Source organism: Rhincodon typus, chromosome 19 (assembly GCF_021869965.1).
Source record: "Rhincodon typus isolate 14 chromosome 19, sRhiTyp1.1, whole genome shotgun sequence".
Classification (NCBI taxonomy): Eukaryota; Metazoa; Chordata; class Chondrichthyes; order Orectolobiformes; family Rhincodontidae; genus Rhincodon; species Rhincodon typus.
In genome coordinates, this window is record NC_063350.1 from 31,470,430 (window position 1) to 31,482,530 (window position 12,101).

General features: G+C 41.6%; 1 protein-coding gene across 1 annotated transcript; it reads left to right on the plus strand.

The window, feature by feature from the left end:
- Positions 1-723: 723 nt before the first annotated feature.
- LOC125485509 (sodium-dependent lysophosphatidylcholine symporter 1-like) lies at positions 724-11,210 on the plus strand. Its single transcript, XM_048608571.1, has 3 exons — positions 724-1,588; positions 2,860-2,985; positions 11,082-11,210. Exons 1-3 carry the CDS (start codon positions 1,499-1,501, stop codon positions 11,208-11,210), a joined length of 345 nt encoding a protein of 114 aa, XP_048464528.1. The 5' UTR covers positions 724-1,498.
- The last annotated feature ends 891 nt before the right edge of the window (positions 11,211-12,101 follow it).

Sequence of the window (12,101 nt, forward strand, 5' to 3'; positions counted from 1 at the left end):
TTCACATTATCATTTTGGGCTTGGGCATATTTAGTAATGAGATATAATAAGTGGCACTGGAGAAAGGAAACTGGTGACTTCAGACCTACGGCTCTAACAGCTTCCCACTAAAGCGTACTGAGGTCAGCATTCCTCGTTCCTACTTACAAATGTGGTGGTGGTGAGCTACTACCTTGAATTGCTGATGTATACACGTGGAGATTGTTAGCAAGGGTTATCTAAGATTTTGGATAAAGTTCTGTCATATTATTGGTATAATTGAAACTCATCTCACCCTACGATCAAGTAGGGGTGGGATCAATAGAGAGAGCTGAGCAAATACGCTGTGAGCTGTTATGGTGTGACACGTTTCACATATGAAGTTAAAACACCCGAGCTTCTCCAACACTTTCGAAAAAAGGGGCATCTGTGGCGATGAAAAAAACGTTAACTTTCCAGCCCAGTGCCCCTTCAATGTGATGCTATCAGTCCCACTGAATTTCTCCAGCACTTTCTGATTTTTGTTTCAGGTTAACAGCATATAAAGTTTTGTTTTTATTCTACATATAAGGTTGATGCTTTTTTTTGGTTATAAGGTCCTTTGCAAGATGTGGCTGGCACCAGCTAGGCCAATATTTATTACCCATTCCTCAGTGCTCACGAGAAAAGTGGTGATGAGCCCCTGTAACCATCTCGTGTACTTCAAATAAAACCTTGTTAAGAACGGCGCTGTTGTGTTGTTCCAACTCAGGATAATGTGTGGTTTTTATGGGGATTAGTGTACGTATGTTTGAATGTAGTGGTGTTCATGTGCATTCGCTACCCTTCTCCTAAATGACGGAGATCGAGACTTTGGAAGTTTAATTTGACGAGTTAGTGCAATGCATCTTGCCGGTTACTAGTTGAAATCTTAGCATCCCCGTTACCTTGAGTGCCTGTGAAAGGAAGGGGCAGTTGCTCGGGTTGTAATAAATGAAGCAGCCGATCGGAGGCGCAGCTTCACTGTGCAATAGGAAAATTGAAAAGTGTTGTAATCTCACTTCAATCGTTGATGGCAAAATTCACACGAAAAGAGTAGAAAGCAAGTTCCACACTATTGTTCTCTCTCTCTCTCTATACATATATATAGTTTCTTAGCCCTCCCCCTTAAGTTTGCACATTGAAGCTGTTTTAAAAATAAAAGGACGTACTAGAGCTGACAGGAACCCAGAAAGTTGTACTTGAAATTGCTACCTGCTCGCAGAGAATCTGGAGGAACCAGCGCCTCAGCTTCACCCTTGAGGAGGGCAGTAGAAAGTCCCGGACTGGTATCCAGGAGCCGGGCCGATCCAAACCCCGAACTGGATCGGGCTCGCCAGCAGCAGGAGGGATAGGAGCCTGTTGCTGTCGGCGGCTCGGTGACGCTGCTCCGGCCGCCGCTCGATCACAATCCCCGGGGGTGTGACGAGGCGACAGCTCCGTCTGAAGCTGCTGCTTTCTGTGAGAGGGACCCGAGTGAGTCCTGCCAGCTGCCCGCCCGATGGGGTCTGAAGAGGGGAGCCTGGGTGAGAAGTTACTGGAAGAGGAGGAGACTGAACCCCAGCCCGGGGGCTCCGTGCGGGTTCTGCAGGTGAGAAGCAGCCAGAGAATTAAAATAAAACAAAGGTGGCGGATCCTGGATTCAAAAAGGGGGCATATGTAAAACGAAATTAGAACAGTAAACGCAGTAAATACACATTAAAGTGGTCAGCATCATAAATAGAGATGTATGGCCTGAGTTAACGCAGTAAAAGGATAAAAACAGTGCTAGAGAAACTCAGCAGATCTGTCAGCATCTGTGCAAAGAAAAACAACAACTCTCCAATTCTTTGGTTTAATCACTAATATGTGGATTCTGTACATGGGGCTAGCTGTGACAATTCAAATCCCAACAGTAATAATTGGAAACAGTCAAATTAATTTGAGGGGAATTATTAAACTAGCAACTGAAACATTGAAACAAATCACAAGTCTGTTTAAAATTTATCTGGAGAAGTCCTTAAACACTATAAGTTACAGGGATAACAATAGCTAGAACAGCAGGTGTTTCAGTTACTGCAGTATTTCCTCTGGGATGGTATGTATTGAATTTATTTGGACTGTTGGCAGAATCTAACCTGGCTGTAAAACACTGCATAATCTGAAAAATGCCAAGTGATTTTCAAACTATTAGTTGAAGGACCCCTTTTTAAAATAATTTATAATCATGGACTCCCACCTCCCATCAAAGTTCCACTCTTCATCATATAGTTGTGGTGCACATGAAAATATTGCTTATTTTCAGAAACATACCTCATTTAGTCTTTGGTATTTCAAAAAGAAAACTTCCTTTTTTTTAAACAAAGCTGAACTCAGCTGCCTCCTTGGTATTTGTGGATATACATGGAAATTTGACTCTCGTTGCACCTCAGTTCAGCTTCACCCCCCCCCCCCAATAAAGCTGATAAGAGAGAGCCTGCCCACTCTATGCTTATTTGTTCTCTTAGTCTACTGTGGTGCTTGTCTAACCACACTGTGCTCGGTTCTCACTTGCATCACCCATTTTTAGGGCCAGCCTTGCTTAATCAGCATTTTACATGATTATCGAGCACCTCTGGGCAGTTAACAGATCTTGAGAAATCTATGGACCATGGTTTGAGAACTACTGAGTTAACTAACCAAACTTTTTTTTCCAAGATATATAGATGAAGTAAAACTATTTGGTTGAGATACAAAGATGTTATTGATTGTGAAATGATTTGAAACATTTGGTAGACTTGGAAGAACAAAAAGTAAAGCATTATACCTGAAATAAGTTGATCTTAACGCTAACCCTACTGTCCGCCCTTCACACACTTTGACTTTTTTGCCCTTTCTCCACAGAAGGGCAATGGACGAGCACTGCCATTCTGTCGGAAGATCTGCTTTGCTGTTGGAGGTGCACCGTATCAAATGACAGGAAATGCTATTGGTTTCTTCCTCCAGATATTCCTACTGGATGTTGTTCAGGTAAAATCCATTTATATGACCCTGTCCATTTTCAAGTTTGTAGTCATCATTCCAGTGAGGCTGTTATGCTGTGGTCTGGTACCAGACTAGTATGCTAAACATCATGAATTCAGATTCTTCTGTGACAACTTGGGAAATAAAATTCAATACATTTATTTAAATCTGCCAAATTATAGTTCTAATCCTAATTAAGTCCACTGTTAACATCCTTCAGTAAAGGTAACCTGTTATTCCTAACTAGTCTCGTCTATTTGTGACTGCGATGCAACAATGTGTGGTGCAATTTAAGGTATGCAATTATTATGTATTTTGGTTTAATTTATTTCAGAGTCTGGATCTGAGGCAAGTGGATTTTGGTCTGTGTGCGTGAAAGGGTTTAGTTAATAACTTCTCAATATTTATGGAACAATGTTTAAGGCTCTAGAGGGATACAAGTTATCCAGGAAGGAGCTGAAGAAAGGGCTTAGGAGAGCTATAAGGGGGCATGAAAAATCCTTGGCAGATAGGATCAAGGAAAACTCCAAGGCTTTTTACAAGTATGTGAGGAATAAGAGAATGACCAGAAAAAGGGTAGGACCGATCAAGGAGCCTAAAGAGATAGCGGAGGTCCTTAATGAATACTTTTCTTCGGTATTCACAACTGAGAGGGACCTAGTTGTAGAGGAGGACAGTGTGAAACAGGCTGGTAGGCTAGAGGAGGTTGCCATTAGTAAGGAAGATGTGCTAGGAATTTTTAGGAAGTTGAAGATACATAAGTCCCCCGGGCCTGATAGGATTTATCCAAGGATTCTATGGGAAGTGAGGAAAGAGATCGCAGGGCCTTTGGCGATGATCTTTTTGTCCTCACTGTCCACAGATATAGTGCCGGAAGATTGGAGAGAGGCAAACGTCATTCTCTTGTTCAAAAAAGGGAATAAGGATAACTCTGGAAATTACAGGCCAGTTAGTCTTATGTCAGTGGTGGGCAAATTATTGGAAAGGGCTCTGAGAGATAGGATTTATGATCACTTGGAAAGGCACAGTTTGATTTGTGATAGTCAGCATGGATTTGTGAGGGGTAGATCATGCCTCACAAACCTTATTGAATTCTTTGAAGAGGTGACCAAACATGTGGATGAAGGTAGAGCAGTGGATGTGGTATACATGGATTTAAGTAAGGTTGATAAGATTCCCCATGGTAGGCTCATGCAGAAGGTAAGGAGGCATGGGATAATGGGAAATGTGGCAGATTGGATGCAGAATTGGCTGACCCTTAGAAGACAAAGGGCGGTAGTGGACGGAAAATATTCAACATGGTACTCAGTTACGAGTGGTGTACCACCAGGATCTGTTCTGGGTCCTCTTCTATTTGTGATTTTTGTAAATGATTTGGATGAAGGAGTGGAAGGGTGGATTAGTAATTTCGCGGATGATACGAAGGTGGGTCATGTTGTGGACAGTGCGGAGGGCTGTTCTAGGTTACAAAAGGACATTGATAGGATGCAGAGCTGAGCTGAGAAGTGGCGGATGGAGTTTAACCCTGAAAAGTGTGAGGTGATTCATTTTGGAAAGAAAAACTTGAAAGCAGAATACAGGGTTAACGGAAAGATTCTTGGCAGTGTGGAGGAGCAGAGGGATCTTGGGGTTCATGTCCACAGTTCCCTGAAAGCTGCCACCCAGGTGGATAGAGTTGTTAAGACGGCGTATGGTGTGTTAGCTTTCATTAATAGAGGGATTGAGTTCAAGAGCCGTGAAGTTATGCTCCAGCTATACAAAAGCCTGGTTCAGCCACATCTGGAGTATTGTGTCCAGTTCTGATCGCCACATTACAGGAAAGATGTGGAAGTGTTGGAAAAGGTGCAGAAGAGATTTACCAAGGTGTTGCCTGGAATGGAGGGAAGGTCTTACGAGGAAAGGTTGAGAGAGCTAGGGCTTTTCTCTTTAGAACGACGAAGGATGAGAGGTGACTTGATAGAGGTGTACAAAATGATCAGAGGTATAGATAGAGTAGACAGCCAGAGACTTTTTCCTAGGGTGAAGGTAGCTATTACGAGGCGGCATAGTTTTAAAGTGAGTGGAGGTAGATATAGGGGAGACGTCAGAGTTAGGTTCTTTATTCAGAGAGTGGTAGGGGCGTGGAATGCATTGCCAGAGAGGGTAGTGGAGTCGGCCTCATTAGGGGCATTTAAGCGGCTATTAGATAGGCATATGGATGATAGTATAAGGTAGGGGTGGAGGTTAGATAGACCTTAGGTTTAGGGTAAAAGTTTGGCACAACATCATGGGCTGAAGGGCCTGTACTGTTCTATGTTCTAATGTTTCTTTCTAAGTCAGTATGAGAGAGAGAGTGAGTGATTGAGTTCCTGGGATGCAAATGGGAACTTGTTTTCATTGGAAGAGTTTTGTGAGCAGAAAGGATAAACATTGAAAAGTATTAGGCTGATTTCAATTGGAAGGATCAGAAATTTTTTTTGGCATGGGGAAAATGCCCAAAGCTTGGAAACCTTTTGGTTTCAGCTCACAAACATCCTGGTTGAAGTTGGATAGATTAAACAGTTCTCCTAGTACAAGGAGTTCATTTGGAGAAGATAGAGATTGGTTACTTCCACGTGAGAGGTCTTTAGTTTGAAAGTCCCAGATCTGAAATGTTTATTTTGAATCATTTAAGGATTATTTAAAGGTAACAACAGCTAAGCTCAGTTGTGAATATTCAAGGAAGAGGCCATCAAATTCATAAGACTGGGAATTGAAAACAAAGTGAAGTCAAACCTGATAAAGAAGAGTAAATTCTCTTTTGCTATTGGAGTATGGTAAAGGGGTCCTGCTGGATTAGGTAACGTATTGTGTTTCACTGTGTGTTTCAAAATCTTTCATTGTGTTATGTAAATATCTTGGTTTATTCTATTTTATCATCTCTCTGTCTAATAAACGTATGTTTTGTTGTTTTAAACCAGATTTGCAGTATTATGTATTTCTGTCGGAGTGAAAGATCTCTTTGTTAAGTAACACAAAACAAAAGCTAGATTTCAGTCTGGGATCTGATTTTGTTTATTAATAACATCAGCTGGAATCATAACATCAACTAACTTTTACTACCTTCAGAAAACATTTAACAAACCGGAGAGTTGTGATTTCCCACACTATACCCCTACTTGTGGACACTTCACTCACAAACCTGAGATAACAAGGTGTAGAGCTGGATGAACACAGCAGGCCAAGCAGCATCAGAGGAGCAGGAAGCTGACGTTTCGGGTCGAGACCCTTCTTCGGAAAATCACTCTCAAACCTGTCGTCATCAGAAAGGGAGACTGACCCCAGTTGATAGAAAATGGCAAAGGGCAAACTTAATAACATCCACACCTGTTGCCATAAGCATTAAGAGCAGGGGTAGGCCACAGGCACCTTGAGCTTAATCCTTCAATCAATAAGATCTTGACTTCAACTTCACCTTTCAGCCCGATTCCCATATCCATCAATTTGCTTTGTCTTCAAAGCTCTGTTATTCTTGCTGTTAAGTAGACTAAACAGCTAAGTGTCCAGAACCTTCTGGGATAGAGAATTCCAAGATTCACAACTCTGAGTGAATAAATACCTCATTGTTTCAATTCAAGATAACTGTGTCTCTATATTCTGATTCTACGCCCCCTATTTCTATATATATCCCAGACAAGCAAGTGCCCTTCCAAGCCCCCTTAAAACTTTGTTTCAATGAAATCAACTTCCAATCAACCTCCAGAAAATATAGCTACTGTTACTGTTTAATGTTCCCACTCTGTATCTGAAGTCAGAAGTCACACGACACCAGGTATTTATCTGAAATCACAAGCTTTCGGAGCACTGCTCCTTCATCAAGTGAGCACCTGATGAAGGGGTAGTGCTGCAAAAGCTAGTGATTTAAAATAAACTTGTTGGACTATAACCTAGTGTCATGTGACTTCTGACTATGTCCAACCCAGTTCCACATCAGTGGCACCCCAACAGCATATCTGTTGTATGTGCAAGCTTAAATCAATAACACTTTTTTAAACTAAATATTGCAAATGCTCAATGTTATGCTTTAAATATGTATTTGTAGATTTACATAACATGCACAGTAGAAGACAATGTTCTTCAGCTAAATGGTTCCACCTTCATCTATGCCATCCTGTGATTAATTCTTGTTTCCCACTCCTGTGTTTCATAATTAAATACCCATGCTTTTAGTCACTTAAACTGTTTCCCTCTAGAACTGAGCTACTGGATTGTCCTCCTTTTAATGTTTCCTGTTTCTCAGAATTTTCATCACAATCCTTGTAGTTATGTTTTGTTTAAGTCACTAGCCCTAATTTTATACTTCTCCTTTTACTCCTCTGGATGCATGTCCACCAATTTTCCTCGTCTTTGCAAGGCCCGTTAAGTGGTACTTTTGTGTGATGAGGCCTGTAGCAGTCGTCATGACAATAATGGCAGTAGGAGTTATTTATGTTCGAGAACATGACTATTCCAGTACTGTCCTATCATGTACCTTCTCTCCTTGATGCAGCCTTCCCTACTTCTCAATCTCCTCTAATCCTACAGCCTTTTGAGGTCTCTGCACTCCTCCAATCCTGGTGTGCCTTAAAGCCTGATTTTCTTGACTGCATGTTTAGCACTGCCTTCAGCAACCTCGGTCCTATTGTGGAATCTCCTCTCTAAAGCTATCCATCTCTCTCTCTCTCTCTCTTATTCATAGAGCTGTTTAGCACGGAAACAGACCCTTCAGTCCAACTCATCTATGCCGACTGGATATTCTAAATTAATCTAGTCCCATTTGTCAGCACTGGGCCCATATCCCTCTGAACCTTTCCTATTCATATCCACGTCCAGATGCTTTTTAGATGTTGTAATTGTATCAGCTTCACCACTTCCTCTAGCAGCTTATTCCCTACACGCACCACCCTCTGTGTGGAAAAGGTTGCCCCACAGGACCCTTTTAAATCTTTCCCCTCTCATCATAGACCTATGTTATTTAGTATTGTACTCCCCAACTCCAGGGGAAAAGACATTGTCTATTCACCCTCTCCAATGTGCCCCGTGATTTTATAAACCTCTATAAGGTCACCCCTCAACCTCTGACGCTCTAGCGAAGATAGCCCCAGCCTGTACAGCCTCTCCCTATATCTCAAACCCTCTAACCCTGGCAACATTCTTCTAAATCTTTTCTGAACACTTTCAAGTTTCACAACATCCTTTTTATATCAGGGAGACCAGAATTGCACGCAGTATTTCAAAAGTGGCCTAACCAATGCCTTGTACAGTTGCAACATGACCTCCCAACTCCTATACTCAATGCACTGACCGATAAAGGCAAGCATACCAAACACCACCTTCACTACCCTGTCAACCTGTGACTCCACTTTCAAGAAACTATGTACCTGCATGCCAAGGTCTCTTTGTTCAGCAACACTGTCCAGAATGATACCATTAAGTGTATCAGTCCTGCCCTGATTTGCCTCCAAAATGCAGCACCTCACGTTTGTCTAAATTAAACTTCATCTGCCACTCCTCAGCCCATTGGCCCAACTGATCAACGTCCTGTTGTACTCTGAGGTAACCTTCTTTGCTGTTCACTGCACCTCCAATTTTGGTGTCATTTTTTTCTCACTCATTCCTGGGTTGAGAGCATTGCTGACTAGGCAACGTTTATTGCCCATCCCTAATTGCTCAGAGGGCAGTTAAAAGTCAACCATATTGCTGTGGGATTGGAGTCACATGTAGGCCAGACCAGGTAAAGATGGTAGTTTCCTTCCCTAAAGGACATCATCTGCAAGCTTACTAACCATACCTCCTATGTTCACATCCAAATCATTTATAAAAATGACAAAAAGCAGTGGACCCAGCACCGATCCTTGTGGCACACAGATGGTTACAGACCTCCAGTCTGAAAAGCAACCATCCACCACCATCCTCTGTTTTCTACCTTGGAGCCAGTTCTGTATCCAAATAGCTAGTTCTCCCTGTATTCCATGTGATCTAATCTTGCTAACCAGTCTACCATGAGGAACATTGTTGAAGTCCATATAGTTTACGTCCACTGCTCTGTCCTCATCAATCCTCTTTGTTACTTCTTCAAAAAACTCAATCAAGTTAATGAGACACGATTTCCCACGCACAAAGCCATGTTGACTATCACTAATCAGTCCTTGCCTTTCCAAATACATGGAAATCCTGTCTCTCAGGATTCCCTCCAACAACTTGCCCACCACTGATGTCAGGCTCATTGGTCTATAATTCCCTGGCTTTTCCTTACTAACTTTCTTAAATAGTGGCACCACGTTAGCCAACTTCCAGCCTTCTGGCACCTTACCTGTGGTTATTGATGATACAAATATCTCAGCAAGGGGCCCAGCAATCACTTCCCTAGCTTCCCTAACTTCCCACAGAGTTATAGGGTACATCACATCCGGTCCCAGGGATTTATCTACCTTTATGCATTTTAAGATATGCAGCACATCACCTCTGTAATATGGTCATTTTTCAAGAGGCTGCTATTTATTTCCCTAAATTCTCTCCCGTATCCTTCTCCACAGTAAACACTGATGCAAAACTCGTTCAGTATCTTCCCCCATCTGCTGCGGTTCCACACATAGGTGGCCTTGCTGATCTTTGAAGGGCCCTTTTCTCTCCCTAGTTACTCTCTTGTCCTTAGCATATTTGTAGAGTCCTTTTGGATTCTCCTTAATCCTATTTGCCAGAGCTATCTCATGTCTCCCTTTTGCCCTCCTGATTTCCCTCTTAAATATACTCCTACTGCCTTTATATTCTGCTAGGGATTCATTCGATCTCTGCTGTCTATACGTGACATGTGCTTCCTTTTTATTTGACCAAAACATCAATTTCTCTAATCATCCAGCATTCCCCACACCTACCAGCCTTGCCCTTCGCCCTAACAGGAACATACTGTCTCTGGATTTTTCCTTGGAGATGCTCATTCAAAGCTATTTATTATATTGAAACTGTACTTCTATAAATATAGGATTTGTGGGATTTTGTTTTCACCAAGAAATGAAAACACAATAATCATTTCTCGCATGGGCAAATGCTACATTAATCTGTCAACATACAAAAACAGGCCAAGGAATGCAAATACCAATTTTGTGAGAAATCTGGCTTTGTGACTTGTTTATAATCAGAGAATATGAAAATCTAATTGGACTGAAAACTGTTCAAGAAATGAGTACTCTATTTTCTTGAAATCTACTATTTTTAATTTCAACGTCTATCATCAAAGAAGATTGCTTCCTAACTACCAGTCTTACTCCATGAAGAAGTCCTTGTTTAGAATTCAAATTTCATAGTAGCATTTTAACTTCTTCCTTGAGGCCAGTTTGTGTGGAAGCATGTCCAGCAGAAATTCTGTACAGAAACAACAGCTGATAGTTGTCACATGAATGAAAAAATCTTCTAAAGTTTTTATATTCAAATCTTGCAAATCTTCCTTTTTAACATGAAGAATTGGCTTTGAATAGTTTGTATGAATTTATTGTTCCTACCGTTTGCCACACTTAACCAATTCAATCATTTCACGTATCCTTTTTGTATCATACCCATCCCAATACCAATTCATCTTTTCCTTCGCATCCATCTCGTCCAATCCACATTCCATTCATTTCATGTCACCACCGTTCTCCTTTTGCCATTTAACATCCTTCCCATCAGTCCCATCCCACAGAAATAAGCCCTTTAACCGGGGCCGCTTTGTTTTTGGGGCCCCTCTTAACATTCACTTTTATTTCTCTGCACCAGCTCCACTGCCCAACAGCTGTAGCTAGCAACTGTTGGCAGCTGCACACGCACCGCACATTCAGGCTTCTGAGTGCCACCAAGAAACCCCTGCATTGATCAGATATCTCCTGTAAAATGATCCCATGGTCAGCCATGCTGCTTAAAATGATCAATCCAAATAGTCTGGGCAGACTAAATATTGATTTCAATTTGTATTAAATTGAATCATTTTGGGGTTTGAGATTACTTCTGTTTCCTTTAGCACAATTACAGTTCAAGTTTGTCATTGACTTTTCGTGACAGTAATTCAAATGTGCAGGATCTGCATGTACACAATAATGCTTACTTTGTCAATGAACCTTTCTTTCTTTCAGATGGAGGCTTTCTATGCGTCTCTCATTTTGTTCATTGGTCGGGTTTGGGATGCTTTCACTGATCCCATTGTTGGATTCCTCGTCAGTAAAAGCAGAAGGACAAGATTTGGAAAGTTGCTTCCTTGGTGAGAATATCTTGAATCATATTTTCTTACTACATATAGGGGATTAATTGAAAAAAGTCCTCTAATTCTCTCTTGTGGCAGATGTTTTAAGCTCAGCACGTTTAGATAGAAGAGTGTCTGCTGCCTAAGATATTAGGATAAGGATAATCGGCTGATGATGTGGCTGTGTAATTGAACACTACATTGCCTGGATCTGTAATCTTCATTAACACAGAATAATGTGAAGAACTAACGTATGCACAAAGTCACAGGTGCTTATTTTGTCCTAAGGAATTTTAAATGAATATTGTCAATTTTAGAGGGATCTGAGCAATGTGGGCAACGGTGAGATGTGTGGCAAAATCAGGTGCTGAGTGTGACAAGACCCACCTCAGCATCAAGATCATCTTGTTCTGTCTTGTAGCTTTTCACAAGCAATGTGGCAAGATTTTTACTGTGTACTAGGCAGTCATGAGGTGCCAATTAATGGTCATTATTGAATGTTAATGCCATAACTCACCCTATTAATGTTCACACTCCCATCTTACCAAATGTGTCAAATGAGCTAGATGTCAGGAAAACTTGACAAGGAAACCAGAGCTTATACCTAGAGGGGTCAGCTTGCAACTTGCTCCCAACAGCCTCCAGCTTAGACACTAGGCAGTCCCAGCTCAGGGAACAATCCATAGACACCGGTGGTATACCTTTCATCTATGGATTTTGGCATCCAAAATCTGCAAATCTATCGCAACTATTATTGCACCTCCTGATATGCTAGCAGTTTACTCATGAGGCACAGACGTAGATTGCAGGGTGCAGCAGCAACTAAAATTGAGAAGGCTGCAGTAGGGACCTTTGTGCATGTACACAGGGACACAGATCACAGAATGGACAATGCTACATCTCAGAGCTGCAC